The 16,939-nt window shown below is 48.3% G+C and overlaps 1 protein-coding gene across 4 annotated transcripts in view; it reads right to left on the bottom strand.

The window, feature by feature from the left end:
• Positions 1–16,939, bottom strand: part of NTRK3 (neurotrophic receptor tyrosine kinase 3) — a 386,176-nt gene that overhangs the window by 37,169 nt on the left and 332,068 nt on the right. For 3 of the 4 annotated variants that reach the window (XR_012895725.1, XM_075897044.1, XM_075897047.1), the window contains exon 16: positions 15,502–15,576. The exons of the other annotated variant lie outside the window; for it this stretch is intronic. Coding sequence is in view for 2 of the 3 variants with exons in the window: in XM_075897044.1 (XP_075753159.1) it covers positions 15,502–15,576 (75 nt within the window). In the remaining variant the exon portion in view is untranslated. The remainder of the gene's footprint in view (positions 1–15,501; positions 15,577–16,939) is intronic. 4 annotated transcript variants of the gene reach the window in all.

Raw genomic sequence — 16,939 nt, forward strand, 5'->3', positions numbered from 1 at the left:
CAGGGTTAGTTGTGCAGGATGGGGTTCAGAGGGTTTGGGTTGTCACCTGGGGCATGGAGTTAGGAAAAGAAGAGGGTGGGATGCCAGGTGTAGGCTCTGGCTAGGAAGTGCTTACCCTAGGTAGGTCCCAGCCAGCAGCCCAGCGGGACCCTCAAGTAGGCTTCCCGCCTGCTGCACCCTCACATGACACTCAAAGCGGTCAGCTGCTGGGACCATGTGTGTCTCTGTGTTCCCTTCCTGCTGCACCCCCACTTGCCGTGCAAAGCATGGCCCAGGCAGCTCCCATAGACCATCCCTGACAGTTGCCTATGCATCTTTTTAAGAACAAGTTGGACAATCTCCTTAGGTAACCCATTGAAGGGCTTAACTCTCTTTATAGTTAATGTTTTCCTAATGTCCAACCTAATTCTCCCTTGCTAAGTTTATTGCTTCTTGTCCTTGGAAGATACTGCACCCACCCATAATAACTTAATCAACCCACAGGGTCAGACATTAAAAACTGCACACACATAACTCATGCATATAGTTGTGCACCTAAACTGCATGTGCAGTTTTCTAAATAGTGTGTGCAAACAGAAGAGATGCACCAAAGCATGTATAAAAATTGAAGTCATTTAAAAAAATCTGTCCCTTGTTGTGCTGCAAGTGTAGCACTAACTTTAGCCTACAATATGGGGATTTAGTGTTTCCCCAAATTGATCCTTTAGAAATATATCTAGATAGTAGCATTAAATGAGGGCCATCTTATCAAAATCCATTCTGTCACATTTAGTCTCTCTCTTGTGGGCCAATACAGGACAGTTCTTTACTCACTGCACCTTTGCTAATGCGTTGTCTTCTCTAGTCCATTTAAACTTCCCAGGTGATGGTGCTTTCACTCCTCCCTTAGGAAGAGCTTCTCAGTCTGGTTTAGAACAGTGGGTTCTCAGCATGAAAACATCAAAGAAATATTTTGCTTCCTGGCCTAGTCAAGTACCAGAAACAAAATACAGGACTATGTAGCACTTTAAAGACTAACAAGATGGTTTATTAGATGATGAGCTTTCGTGGGCCAGACCCACTTCCTCAGACGCCATGTTAAACAAACACACCACCTCCCAGGTCAGAGTAATGATCTCAGCTTTCAGGAATGCAACACCGCACCCACTAAGGATGTGATCAAACTAGTACTAGTCAATGCCATTGGAGAAGCAAAGCCTGCTCTGACATTCATCAGTGAGAGAGGAGCACAAGGAAGGTAGACCTAGGAGTTAAGGCACTGCTAGAGGGGTTTTGGAGCACACACATTTTAGACACTGGTGATGCAGTGATTTTATGGACAATGTTATTGGCTGCACTTCCTTAGGCCAGCAAGGTGAGGTGTGCTGCACTGGATGGAGCTCTTTTCTTGCAAGTTCCAGATGAATATAATGTGTGGGCCAAATTACTGGGGCACAGGAACAAGAGGCTGCAGGAGGTTTCAGCACCCCCAGAAAAGTGGAAGCAGATGGAGATGGTTGCTGGAGCTGAGTGGGATACAAGAGAGAATAAGAAGAAAAATGGAGAGCTCAAAGCACCACTAGGGGGAGCAGTGGCCCACACCAAGGATGGATCTGGGACTTGTTTCTGGAAAAAGTAAGAGTCTAATTTTGAATTAGCTTGTCCACATCTTCTCCCTTTCTATCCAAGCATTTGTCATCAGTGTTGGAGTGACTTGCAGTTCACTCTTCTGATTGGTGGTATGTCTAGAACTTCTCAATAGAAAGCACCCCCAGGCCACATCTCCACTTGCCATGCTGGAGATCGGTCTTCTGGCATTTGATTTAGCAGGTCTAGTTAAGACCCACTAAATCAAACGTTGAGGGTGGCTCCAGTTGGTGCTTGTACTACTCACAGTCATGAGGAGTAAGAGAAGCCAATGGAAGCATTTGCTTCCATTGGCCTCCCAATGTGAAGACGGTGCCAAGCTCAGGTTAAAATAAGCCAGCTCCAGATAAGTATTTTATATAGCTGGAGTTGTGTACCTTAAGCCGACCTTCTGGGTCTAGTGTAGACCTGACACCACTGTCCTGATTGTCCTAATGGTCTTTTTATTAAAATACTTTTCTGCACTTTATTTGACAGAGGAACATATAGACCTCCTCTAAACCCAGGCATCTGCTGATGGCTGGGTCCTAAAGGCCTTTAATGCTTGAAAGAACTAAATGCCCATTTCAAATATTGCTGTCTGACATCTCCTGCACCACCAGCTCCCTTTCCTGAAGCCAACCGGAGGCCCTGAACCATTCAGTCCCTAAGGGATACATTTTGCTAAACCCACCCTCCTGTGGGACAGAAATGAAAGCTTTTGCTGGAAGCCTGTGTTGCCCCTGGACAGTCAGCTGTCTTAACCAGATGAATCTTTCGGAAGTCTCTCTGGACACCATCTCTCCATTAGAGCTAGCCACAAGAGGAAGGACGGAAGGAGAGAGAGAAATACAGAAACCGCTAATGTTCAGCTGTGTCTGGTGGGATGAATGACACAATGCAGATATGCATAAGGCATCATTTCTTCCTATCTTATATCCTTAGTAAGTCACTTACTTAGTGGAGAAGTTTATCTTTAGGATCCTACCCAATTAATGGCCATGAACAACTCACCACAGACCATGAAATACAGCCTCCCTCTGTGAAATCTAGTCTTTTGTGTGCATTTACTCTAAACTACACAGATGTCATGGAGGAGAACAGCGTTTCTCAGATTGGGGGTCTTGACCCAAATGGGAGTTGCCGGGGGGGTTGCAAGATTACTTTAGGGGGGTTGTGGTATCACCACCCTTATTTCTGCACAGACTTCAGAGCTGGGCAGCTGGAGAGCCGTGGCTATTAGCAGGTGCTCAGCTCTGAAGGCAACTCCTCACTAGCAGCAGTGCAGAATTAAGGATGGAAATATCATACCATGCAACCCTGAATTCTGCACTGCTGCCTTCAGAGCTAGATGTCTAGAGAGTGGTTGCTGCTGACTAGGGCCCAGTGCTGCCAGCAGTAGTGCGGAAGTATGGGTAGCCAGGGGCGGATGAGAGTGCCGCGGGGCCTAGGGCAGCGCCACGGGGCCCTGGGCAGCAAAATTTCGTGGGGCCCCCCCTTTGACACAGCGCATGCGCCATGGTGCCAAGGCGCATGCGCGGGGCCTCGGGAAGCGCGGGGCCCAGGGCAGCCGCCCCACTCGCCCTGCCCTAACTCCGCTGCTGTGGGTAGCAATACCATACCATGCCATCCTTACTTTTGTGCTGCTGCTGGTGGTGTCTTTGCCTTCAGAGCTGCAATCCTAGCCAGCAGCTGCTGCTTTCCAGCTGCCCAGCTCTGCAGATAGCGCTGCTGCCAGCAGCAGTGCAGAAGTGAGGGTAGCAGTACTGCAACTCCCTATAAAAACCTTGCAACTGCCTTTGGTCAGGACCCTTACCATTACACCACCATGAAACTTCAGATTTAAATAGCTGAAATCATGAAATATACCACATTTAAAATCCTATGACTATGAAATTGATCAAAATGGACTGTGAATTTGGTAGGGTCCTATTTATCTTTAAAAATTATGAGCCAGAGATTTAGCTGACTTCATTGAATTGCCTCTGACTTCTAACAGGTGCAGCTCTGACCCCAGATTTATATTCCAGATTTTTTTTGTATGTGTGTATCATACACTTGGACAAACACACACTGGCCACACATTTATACACCAAACTAAAAGATGTTGAATCGAAGGAGTTAGAACTGGAATATACTTCTTAAATCCCACTGAGGCCAGGTTTACACTTACCTGGAGATCGACACTCCAGAGGTCGATTTTCCAGGGTTCGATTTAGCTGGTCTTATAATAATACACTAAATCAACCACTGTTGGTGCCTCGGTCGACCCTGGTACTCCACCGAGCCGTGAGGAGTAAGGAAAGTTGATGGGAGAGCGTCTCCCATTGACCTCCTGCAGTGGGGACACTGCAGAAATTCAATTTAAGGTATATTGACTCCCGCTATGCTATTCTCATAGCTGGAGTTGCGTGTCTTAGGTCGATTTTCTTGGTAGTATAGACCTGGCCTCAGTTTATCATCCCTTTGTGAATGGAGGGCAGTTAACTCGAAGGACATTTTTTAGTGTTTTGATGGCTGTAGTTCTGAATATCCCAAAGGGGCTTCCACTGCTTCCCATATGCAAACACTCCACAGGCAAACACATCTACTGTTAAGATTTCCTGATATTCAGGCTGCCTTTCCCTTTCCTGTCTCAGTCCCATTGCTCTTAGTGATAATTTCCATGTACAGCCCTAAATAGCACTCCTCCGACACTTCTGAAAACACGCTGCTTTCCAATATTTCCACACTTTTATAACCTTTCCCTTCATCATTGCTTAGCCATGCTAAACATAGTTAGGCCTTTTACTCTTTCTTCATAAATCAACGGCCCCTCATCATTTCTGCTGCTCTGCTCTGAAGCCTTTTGGGTTTGTTAATGTCTTTCTGGTAACACAGTGCTATGGCAGAGAGCCTGTCTCTCTAAGGCAGTAATATGTCAGGCATGGTTGCAGAAGAGATTTTGGAGCAGAGACCTATCTTCCTGATCCTTGATGTGGTAGCTCTGCACATACTCAGGATGTTAAAATGCATTTAATTAAGTAAACGTGGTTACATGCGTGTGGGAGGGCAGGAAGATCCCACCTTCCTCCCACGCTGCTGCCTCTGATACAGAGGCAGTAGTGGGGTGGGGAGAAGAGAGGGCCGGCAGCGACTCAGGAGCTGGTATGTTCCAGGAGCCAGGTTTTAAGCCGGCTCTCTGCACATACCGAGAGCTTGTGTGCAACCATGGCAGTTAACCGACGAGCCCATCGGTTAACCGTGCCCAGGGTTACACGTTCACATCCCTAGTACATACAGTCTCAAAGTATACTAGCCCTTTGTGCTGCCATACTGCACAAGCTCTGTGGTGAACTTCCCCGTCACAAGGTACTATGGATGGTTCACATAGGACAGTGTTTACTCCAAGGAAACAGGATGGGAAATGGTACAAGCGCACATTACAAGCATTGTGTACGAGACAGAACTGGTTCCACATGAGATATATGGTGAGTTGCTAAGGGGAAAATGAGCTTTATAATCAAAAGCTTCAGGGGGTAGCCGAGTTAGTCTGTTAGGGTATGACCACACTTGCACCCTAGTTCAAACTAGGGATGCAAATGCAGGCATTCGAAATAGTCAATGAAGCGGGGATTTAAATATCCCGTGCTTCATTAGCATGATCTCGCCGGCACATTACTCCAATGCCAGCTGTTTCAAAAGTGAAAGTGCGCACCGGGATGTATTGGTTCGAACAAACGCGTCCCAGCACGCACTTTCACTTTCGAAACAGCTGGCATTCAGAGTAACGCGCCAGCGAGATCATGCTAATGAAGCGCAGGATATTTAAATCCCTGCTTCATTGACTATTTTGAATGCCTGCATTTGCATCCCTAGTTCGAACTAGGGTACAAGTGTAGACATACCTGTAGGCTGTGTCTACACTGGCACGATCTTGTGCAAAAGCGGCTGCTCTTGCGCAAAAACTTGCTGCCTGTCTACACTGGCCGTGTGTTCTTGCGCAAGTAAACTGACGTTCTAATGTATGAAATCAGGGCTTCTTGCGCCAGAACTCTGACGCTCCCACTCAGGAATAAGCCCTTTTGCGCAACTGTTCTTGCACAAGAGGCCAGTATAGACAGGCAACATGAATGTCTTGCGCAAGAAAGCCCTATGGTTAAAATGGCCATCAGAGCTTTCTTGCGCAAGAGAGCATCTACACTGGCAAGGATGCTCTTGCACCAAAGCACATCTCTTGCGCAAAAGCACATGCCAGTGTAGATGCTCTCTTGCGCAAGTACTTTAATGCAAGAACTCTTGCGCTAAAGAGTTTTTGCGCAAGATCACGCCAGTGTAGATGTAGCCTTAATGAAAAAAACAACAAATGGTCTGGTAACACTTTATAGACTAACAAAACTTGTAGATGGTATCATGAGCTTTCGTGGGCACAGCCCACTTCATCAGATGACCGGAGATAATCAAAGATACTCTTTCAAACTCTCTCCCTCTGCATTCGGATTGTGAAAATGAGGGACAGAAACCATGAACTAGCAAAAACCAACGAATGGTCTGGTAGCATTTTATAGACTCATAAAATATGTAGATGGTATCATGAGCTTTCGTGGGCACAGCACAATTCCAGTCATCTGAAGAAGTGGGCTGTGACCATGAAAGCTCATGCTACCATCTACATGTTTTGTTAGTCCAGGGGTGACCAACCCACGGCTCGCGAGCTGCATGCGGCTCTTCACCCCTGAAAGTGTGGCTTGCAAAGCTGCCCCACGCGCCCCTACAAATGGCTCCCTGTACTCACTGGGTGCAGGGGAGCCATCCAGCTCAGCAAAATGGCATCGGCCAACAGGAGCCTGATGTGGCCAAAAAGCCTAACCCGCGGCTTTTAAACAGTTAGTGTCTTTTTTTGTTTGATTTTTTGGTCACTTCGATAATCCTGATCTTCAGCAACACTTGCTATTCCAGTCCAAACCTCTGAGCACACACACAGCTCTGTCAAAGCACCTAGTGTGCCTTTCCTTCCCTTTCTACTGTGTTTCCCAGACATTCTGCATCTGTCTCCTCTCTCTCATCTATGGCATCTCTTCTCACCCCCAAAATCCACCTTGCTCCATTGGAATTGTTAAGCTATTTAACACCCTCAAATATGTGCATAACAAGGTTTTTTGCCTGCCCTGTGTGCCACCCCTCTGCTATTCTGACACCAGGTGCTGAAGTGGTAACAAGGTGTTTCATAAGCCTAGCACTGGCTTTTCTGTGTTAGAACTCTAATGACATGGTAACTAGCAATCTTGTAAGTACAGAGTAATCTACTAGATAGCACCAGGCTAAATTATCTGGGCATTTCTGTCTTCTTCACTACAGCCTTATCCAGGGATCGAAACAGCCAGTTAAATGGTAATTAATCTCGCAACCTCTTAGCACCTTCTCATTTCAGTGTTCAGTAACCTGTGAGTGCCTGTTATCTCTGCAGTGTCAGAGGACTGGCCATGTTGCTATCATTACAGAGCAAGAGTCAATGCTTTTTAAATGCATAAAGTTGCTGTGTCAAGACTCTGCAAAGCTGTCAGTGAAATATCAGGTGGCTGCAGCACAACGCAACACATTGTCCCCATGTCATCACCCCGTGTCACAGTTTATGACTTGGTTTCCAGAGATACTGAGTGCCTGCAGTACCAACTGGCTGGATCTCCGGGTGCTCAGTACTGCTGAAAAATGATTCATTCATATCCATGCACTACGACTCATCCCAATACAGTACTTCGCTGTGGGACAGCTGGGGGGAGGCATGGTCTGTGTAGTGCAGTCTGATTGGACATGTCTGTGCGCATGACTGCAGGGAAGGGGATTTCTCGGTTTCAAACTGTGTCGCTGAGATGGTTCACCCTCCCCCCATGCTTTATGAAATGGACTTATGGACATAAATGTACATTACTCAAAAGTACTTTGAGGAAATTACTTCGTGTAATCTACCAGTCTTCATGTGTTCATCCACTGGATCTGTTTATCTTATTTGGGGGTGTGTATCATTCTTGTGTGTAAAATTAGACATGTGGAGTAGAAAATACTTTATGGGTTTTAAATGTGTGAATGGAAGTCATCAAGGGTGGCCTCAGTGTCTGTGCAATCATATGCAAATAGCTTTTTGTCCTTAAGTCTTAGCAGTGGTTGGTAGGGATGGGCCAGGTGACTCCCCATGCAGTAAGGGAATCTTTAAAAACAATAGGGAAGTATGATTCTTTGGTTGGCATTCCCAGGAGAGTGAACCAGAGACCCCAGAGGAAGTGGAAATTTCCCAGGCTTGAAGGTGCAGCCGGAACAGTAACAGTTTTAGGGCAGTGAGAAGCCCCAGAAAGTGGGAAGGAGAGTAGCAGGGGCTATGTCAGCACTCTGGGAAGCCCCCCAAAGGGGTCCTCTGTGGCCACACCCTGTCACAGTTGCCTGCCCCTCTCTGTGCAATGTGTAGTGTAAACAGATGAGAGGGACAAATCTGGGTTTGCCTAGTGATGATACCTGGAAGGAAGAAGAGGTGTGCATGGGGTGAGTGAGGGGTCATCCTTCCTGATGTGGGAGAAAGTGGTTATAGATTTCATACAGTCTCATTTGTGAGGTGGTGAGGACACCAACCTTTAAGCAATTGCCAGTAATCACCACATATAGCCTTGTGCTCTGAATCGCCCTCTGAACTGCTCAAAAGCAACAAGAGAGAGACTGAGTGTTCCCTCGGGAACCCTGAGGTAAAACACAGGGTGGATCAGCTTTCTCCTCCCCTGGGAGAAACTTTTCACTGCTGCCCACACGCACACCAGTGAGTACCAGCACCTGTTTTCCCATCTTAATTGAATGCGATTCCCCTCTGGCGTACTGGCACTTATTTTCTGGTGTGGTTTGGCTCAAAACTGAAGCACCCGGGATACGCAGCTCTTAAAGGGGCCGCGACTGCATTTCGCCCCTTGGCACGGCTTTTTTTTTTGCTCAACAATTTTTCTGGGTTTTTTTTCTCAACAACTTTGAGCCTGGAGTACTGGCACCTTTTTTCTTACAAAAAAAGCACCGACACACACTATGGGTCAATCTGAAAGCTTCTGCTCCAGTCACCAGAGTTAATGCTGCCCTCTCAGAGCCAAGTACATTAAACCTCAGCCATGTCCTACAGTGCTCACCCTACCAGAAGGAACCATCCCACTCACAGAACTTCCACATCCCACCCCCACCAGCTGATACACAAATGTCTCCAACCTACTGATGCCAATAGGTGCTCTAATGTGTGGGTTACAGATTGGTAGATCATGTGTATAGGGCCCATGGGATTTTTAAGGTAACTAAGTCTATTTGCATACACTTTAGATCCACGTAGGCTGCTCCCTCTGGAGCACTTACAGTTTAAAGAGTAATGGCAGCCATTATTTTCAGCTCATAGACTAATAAAGTCTTCTAATTTGTTGGAAGGATTCAGCTGTTCTGACTTTTTTAAAAAATCCAGGCCCAGTTTCAAACACAAGCACCAAAACAGAATGATTACCTCAGCCCACAGACCCCAGGCACAGACTCAGACATCCAGGGCTCGAGGGGACCTTGAGAGACCATTCAATTCAGTCCCTTGCTCTTCTGTGAGACTATATATAGCTAGCTAGACCACCCCAACACATCTGCCTAAACTCTTCTTTACCATGACTGTTTTAGGTGAATCATTTCCAATGTAAATAACTAAATGTCGGACTCAGGCATTCTATTCACATAGTGGCTTTGCACACGGAGCCTTCTGCATTACTTGCTCTAGTAATTTATGCTATACTATAATGCATTGGCAAATGTGTGTGTACATGTGTACCACTGCTCTCTACCAAGTGGAATGAGCACTGCATTGTGTGCTTCTGTGCTATTACAAGCTTCAGGGGAATCTCCTTTAGTCAAGGTGTAACCTTAGGTCTGGCCCTCTACACTTCTGCTTTTAAATAGTTTTCAGTCACATGATCACATATAGTTTTTCCACAAAACCCCTGTTTCATTCAGTGCCCAGGCTGGAAAATAAATGAAGTCGGGTGGTGTAGTGACCTAGTCTGGGGCCCATCACATTTCTCCTAATTCACTACAGAGGTTGTGTGGTATGGGGCAAATGAGGCAGAGGAGAGATAGCCTTGTGGTTACAGCAGTGCTTGGGCCTTCTGGGGTTTGTGTCAGTAATTCAATGGCTCTCTCTGTATCTCAGTTCCCTATGGATGTGTCTACACAACAACATTATTTTGAAATAACTTAGTCCGCATCTACACAGCAGGCAGTTATTTCGAAATAATGTCGAAATACTGTCAAGCTGGAGGACTTCTTACTCCGACTCCTGTAACCCTCATTGTACGAGGAGTAAGGGAAGTCAGAGGAAGAGTGCTCTATTTCGAAATAAGTGCTGTGCAGATGCTCCCAATTACAAAATAAGCTACGCAACTGACATAGCTCAATTTGTGTAGCTTATTTCAAGTTAAGCTCTACTGTGTAGATGCACCAATCATCTGTAAAATGTGGAAATAAAACCACCTGGCTTCACAGGGGTGCTGTACAGATAGAGATGTGTGAGGATATCAGATACTGCAGCGATGAATGGAAAAGCAAAAGATAAGGGAGAAAAACCCTTCCTGGATGGTGTGTAGTAAATGTTCACGGAGCGCTCCCCATTCTGTGCAGTAAATGGAACATGGATCTTGCAGGAATAATAGCTGACAATCATATAATTAAAGACGGTGTTATGATGCATATATAAGAGTGTAAAGTGAAGGTTTCACAAGAAGTCTTGACCTTTTCAGTACCTGATGTTTGCATGCTTCACTTTGCATCCCTTATGTTTTTCTAATGCTACATTTTTGTATGGGTTGTGTGCGATTCTGCATTAAACCTCTTGCTTCTGGAGCAAGGTACCTCCTGTTCAATAAAACATTAGCTAATTAAGAGAAGAAGATCCTGTTTGGATGGCAGCAAGCAGACAGGAAAGGGAGAGATGTGTGTTCAGAAAGACACCTGTTACATATTCATATGTGTCTCTCTCACCTCCTAAAGTAGTGTAATGCCTGGCTAATTGCATAACTTCACCAGGCATGGCCACATCCTGCTGTGTTGCACCTAGAGGAATCTCCTTGCCTGGCACTGGCAATGCTGTGCTGCACTTGCCAGGAAGGGAAAGGGTAAGGAAGCATGGCATGGTCCTTGCACAGGTTGATTCTTTCCAGCTCCAGCTGTTTTTTTCCAAACCACTGAGACTTTTCTGAGTTCACCACACCTGGAGCGATCTAGAGACCCAGTTCCACGTAAGGTACGTGGCGCGTTTCTGCCGACAACGTATCCCTGTGCAACTCTCAACCGAGACTCTAGGGGTATATCTACACTGCCACCCTAGTTCGAACTAGGGTGGCTAATGTAGGTATTCGAACTTGCAAATGAAGCCCGGGATTTAAATATCCCAGGCTTTAGTTGCATGTTGCTGGGCGCCGCCATTTTTAAATGCCCTCCTTGCAGGAGGAATAATGGTAGTTCGAATTAGGAGCTTTAATTTGAACTACCTAGTCCATGCCGTGTGTAGCCGCAGGCAGGTAGTTCAAACTATGGGGCATTTAAAAATGGCGGCGCCCAGCAACATGCAAATAAAGCCGTGGATATTTAAATCCCGGGCTTCATTTGCAAGTTCGAATGCCTACATTAGCCACCCTAGTTCAAACTAGGGTGGCAGTGTAGACATACCATAAGTGACTTATATGGCTCCCATCACCATAATATCTGAGCACCTGGGATGGGATGTCTATGCCACACATGCCCTCAATGGGTTGATGGGGGTCAGAAGGGACACATTAATTTACAATGCTGCATCTGGTATGGAAACAGGGCTTGATAAGGCCTAATGGCAGATGCAGTCCAGGAGCTGGGCTAGCCATAGGAAGCCAGGCAGTGCAAATAGAAGGAAGCTGTGGGGATGAGGTCATCAGTTGCTGCTGAAAGAGGAATGACGTTTGTCAGGGGCAAGGAGGCAATCTAGGAGGAAGAGAAAGCTCTATTGGTTCTGCCCTGGACTAGGAATATAGCGAGGTTTAGAAGGGTAAAGTAGCCAGAGAGAGTGGAGGAATCTCTGGTGATAAATCCAGAGATAGGCAAGAACCTAGAGCACTGAGTGGCAACCTAGGCTAGTGAGTGGGCTGCAGAAGTGACTCTCCTTCATCTCAGTGGGCTGCAAGATTGTTCTTGCCAAGACAGTCTCCTGGGAAAGGGCAATTTCACTAACTGCACTTTTATACCAAGAATTTGCTGTGTGCTGACCGAACAGTAGCAGCACTTTGATAGGCTGCAGAGGGAGCGTAGGGCTCTCACAGTGTCATGTGCAATCAGCATGCACCTCACTTCACGTGCCCTTGCTTTACATGTGGGCCACTTTTGCAATACAAGTAGGAAAAAACCCGACCTGGATGAAAACCAGGAGAACCTGGCAGCCCCGTGTGTGGGCAATGGTAAACAAAATGTCTTGTGGGCCACACACAGAACTCTGCTGGGCTGCATGCAGCTCTTGGACTGAAGATTGTCCGCCACTGAGCTAGAGAAATGGGGCAGGAAGGAGCCGAGGGACGGCAACAGAGCCTCAGACTGAGCAGATTTATGTTGCTAGTCCCAGGGTCCCAGGGCTGGAACCTGGAACAGTGAGTGGGCCTGGGTTCCCCTACCGGCCACTGGCAAAGCTGCCAAGGACCTGGAGTTAAAACAGAAGGCTGCCCAAAATGGCACGTGGTCATTGTCTGCTGGGACTTTCCTGCCCTGGAGGTGGAGGACTATCTAGTGACCTGGCTGCAGGGCTGAGTCATGAAGAAGGAGCATTGTTAGTCAAGTGAGAGGGGTTACACTATGAGGGACCCCCAGAAGACAGTGCTAGATGGGGAAAGGAGGCGATAATTCTCAGATCTGGTCACAGGAAGGGACACTGGAGGTGACTGGAATCTCCTGCCGACAAAGCAAAACCCACTTGTTGGGGGATAGAAATACCTTGGCAGCAAACGTGCGGACAAACTGTTCACAAGTACTAACTTGTAGTGACAGGGCTGTGTCGACAATGCCTTGTTGCTAAAAGCTGTGTAGTGTACATGTGCCCTAAGCAAACAGCCCTCCCCTTCCCCCAATACTCAGAATAGCTTGTTCTTTGTATTTGCCAATATGTTGATATTATTGAATGGCTGCATTATTCAATGGCATGAGATATGACAAGGGAATCTGTTCATTTGCATGTTATCACCACTGGAAAACAAAATCAATAAATGAAAAGCAACCGATGTGCAGATGGTTAGTACAATTATGAGCACAGAGCCATTTGCAATGACAGTGCAGCCAAAGGAAGAATGTGTGAGGGTGTTTGGGATGCCACGCTAACACGGGAAGGGCCGGCCCAAGGCATTCTGGTGCCCCGGGCATGGGCATGTGGCACCGCCCCCGAGCTCATGGTACATGCGCAGGCCCGCCTATGGGGAGCGGGCTCGCCCCCGGGGTGCACGGCGCATGTGCGGCCTGGCTACGGCCACTGGCGCTCAGCCTGGGGCCCTCCCCCGGGGCACACGGCACACGGGCGGCCCAGTCCGACCTGGCTGTTGCTGCTGGTGCACAAGCTGGGCCGTGTAGGGCCCCACGGCCGTGGGAGGAACAGCGTTGCTGGCCGGCGCCATGGGAGGGCTGGTGCTGCGGGAGCTGGGTGCGCGGCACCTGATGGCCGCTGTAAGGGACGCCATGTGCCCCTTACAGCGGCCATCAGGCACCCCCCATTGGTTGGTGCCCTGGGCAGCTGCCCAGCTCGCCCATGCCTCCGTCCGGCCCTGAACACAGGACATGCAAGCGCATACCAGTATGGTTGTGTTCACTTGTCCCAAACGTGTCCGCTCTCGGTGGGGTGCTGCATTTCTATGGAGCCTGATCGTGCAAAAAGTATTTGGGATAGCACTTTCTAGAGTGATTGGCCCCATTCACGTTCATGGGTATTATTCCTGGCAGTCCAGGGGCCAGTGTTACCAAGATTAGGCTCACAGTTGGCAGAGGCTTTACAGGAAAGGAACTACAGAGAAGACACATGTTACTAGGGAGTGCTCCAGCCCCGCTAAGCCCACTGCAGGTAGGCAGGGCTGGCCTTACCATGAGGCAAACCGAGGCGGCCACTTCAGGTGCCAGACAGTGTGGGGGAGCCACTAGGACCCAGAGTGTAGAAAATTGTGTCTGCTGCTGGTGCATTTGTATTCTCTCTGCTCTAGATGCACAGAGATGGTGGGGTGCCATGAGAGGAGTAGAACAGGAAGAAGGCAGAATTGAGACCTTTAATGTTTTGGCCCAAGCGAGGGAGCATGGGGGTGTCATTTGAGCTCCCCACCTCAAGTGCCAAAATGTTGTGGGCCGGCCCTGCAGGTAGGGGCTGCTCCAGCCAACCAGCCAGAGCAACCCCCGTCTGTGCTGGGCCCGGCTTGGCCCCCCACTGCAGGTTACACGCTGACTCCTCGGGAGTGGGGCCGGCAGGAGACACCAGTCCGGCTCCCGGGGAGCCCGCAGCGTGCGTAACCATGTGACCACTAGGATTTTTAGCAGTTACATGGTTACCCTTTAAAACAACTTTTTACATCCTTCCATGTTACTATGCCTTGCTGGGACTGACGTCTGCACTTGTGCAGTCACGAGAATGTGAATAGACAAACAGTATTGTGAGCGCACAGGGGGCAATACAGTTAAAAAGGCTCCTTTCAAGCAAAGACAGATTATGGTTTTTGTGGGGCCAGAGCAAGTGGGCCTTCCCCGCCCACCCCCGGGCAATCCTGCTGCTGGGGAAATGGAGGCAGGGTGTGGGGGCTCGCCGTGCTCTGCTTGCCTGGCTGGAGCACCTCTGTCCAGGAGCCCAGTGTTCACCGGATCGGCTTAGTCCATAACCCCTCCTTGTCATGCTATCAACTCCAGTAAGCAGCCCCATCTCAGCTCTGCAGAGCCTGTTCTGCTCGCTCCAGCTAGCTGTAGCTTCCCTGAGCTGTCCCTTTAATCCTATCCTGGTTTGAGGGTAAGGGGGCAGTAGGCCTTCCAGTTGGCTTCTGCCTTGGGCTCCCTGCAGCTGCCGGGGTCTAGCTCAGCCCTCTGATTTAGCTGCAGGATGGAGCTCCCTGTCACGGAGCTGTGCTAACTTTCCCCACCTGGGGCAGAGAACCTGAGCCAGGCACTGGAGGGGTGGACCTACAGCCTCCAGAAAGCACTCGGCAGTTGGGCCACACTGCCTCTGCCCTTCTGCATGCCCTGCTCCTGCTCCCTGGCAGGAGCCCCTGGTGGGTGGAGTGGGTCAATGCACAGGGGTGCCCATTTTTCCTGGACCTCTGAGCTGGCTGGGGTCCCTAGGTATGGGCCCCATTGGCTTCAGGGCACGGCCTTCAGGGTAGAGGAGACAAATAGCATCAGCTCTTACACTCATTCCATCCATGCCTTGCGGTGCCATCTGTTTACTGCACTGACATGCAAGAAAACAGCAAAATTGTCTTTGGGGTGAAGCCTGTGTAACTGCTGCCACATGTCTGCTGACATCCCTTACGTCGTCTGTTCACGCTGGATCTACATTCACACTAGCCTGCGGTTCTGGTGACAGACATAAGCTGCTAGAGCCCTCCCTGCTCCCTGAGAGCAATGGGGAGAGCGTTCCAAAGACAGGCAGGTACTTAGCACAGCACATGCCTTATTGTGAACCTGCTTCAGCTCCACTGAGAGGCTGTCTGTATGTACGAAGTTCGTGTGGGAGTAGGTTCTGTTCCCCTCCCGCACGAGGGCTGGGGTCCCCCTCCACTGCCATGGGCACTATGGCAGGCCAGTCCCACGCCAGCCCCAGAAGCCATCACATGCTCGATCCATACAACTCCCCAGCCTTCAAACTGCCCCCGGGAGTTGAAATCCACTCACTGTTTTAGCTGCTGGTCGTGCTAGTCTCTGCCGCTGCCACGCTGCGCTGCATTGGCCCTTCGGATGCGGCCCTTCCTGACAGTGAATGGGTGAAAACAAGGGAAGGAGAAAAACAAAAAAGAAGGGGTGGGGAAAGGAGGGAGTAGGGGGGAGATGAAGCAGGGGGACAAGAAGGGAGAGGGTATGTCTTTAACTGAACTGTGTCTTTCACTGGCTGCAACATCCTAACAGCTTTACAACACTCAGCATGAGCCTGGGATTGCGACAGATCCCCACTACGGTCCTGAGGCACAGTGCACCACTGCTCTGCACCTGGGGTCATCATTTAAATCAGTGCCAAGGACTAAACAAAGTAATTGGTACCTGGACTCCAGACCTACATGGTAAATTCCACTGAATATCACTGAGACTCCCTGCAAAGAGTCCCCTTTCCTTCTTGAAGCACAGGAGGAACTGCTGGAATTGTCCTTGCTGTCCAGCTCCTAATTATCCCCAGTTCTTTTGCTATGAAACAGCCTCCTTAAAAGGATGCACTTGTAGTTATATCACTGCAGATGGGACAGGATCCAGGCGTGCAGCCTTTACTCAGCCAAAACTTCCAGGGAACATTTTGTCTGAATAAAGACTTAGGATCTGAGCCTGTGAGGTGCTGAGTGCTTATCATTTTCACGGAAGCAAATGGCAATTCAAGATGCTCAGAGCCTGCCAGCGAGAACCTGGAGCCTCTTAGAATTAGGATCCTTAGAAAGGTTCATAGGATGGATGGTTATTTGCCAGCACTCGTACTGGAGTGGTTATTCTGGTATCTAAGTATGCAGTGTAATATAGCAGGAACATAGATGTGATACTTCACTATGCTACACATGCCCCTCCACGCTAGGGACGACTAAGGACAGCAATATAAAAATGGACTCATGAGAGCAACATGAGAGTAACCTGTTCTAGTTTCATTCTAATTTCATTTGGTTTACAGGAATGCTGGGTCACAAGAGTGATATGTCAGACAGAAAAGTGTTTGGACTCATATATGTCTACTTTGCGTTCCTCTTTCGAGAGAGGAATGCAAATGCAGACGAACAAAATTGTAAACCCCTTCTTTCAAAATAACCGCGTCTACACGGCATTTTTTATCTCGAAATAGGGTATTTCGAAATAGCGGCTGGACGTGATTATGCAAATAAAGCACGGGAAATTCAAATCTGCGCTTCATTTGCAATTTTGTTTGTCTGCATTTGCATTCCTCTCTTTAAAGAGGAATGCAGTGTAGACATACCCATAGTAATTAAGGAATCTGCCATTCCATGATAACTTCCACCTCAGTCATGCGCTTTCCAAACAGTAATTAAATCTCAAAATCCCTCTGAGAGGTACGGAGGAATTATACCCATTTTGTATATAGGGAAACTGAGTGTACAGGCCTGATTTGCAGTAGTAGAAA

The sequence above is a fragment of the Pelodiscus sinensis genome, chromosome 14, assembly GCF_049634645.1.
Source record: "Pelodiscus sinensis isolate JC-2024 chromosome 14, ASM4963464v1, whole genome shotgun sequence".
Classification (NCBI taxonomy): Eukaryota; Metazoa; Chordata; order Testudines; family Trionychidae; genus Pelodiscus; species Pelodiscus sinensis.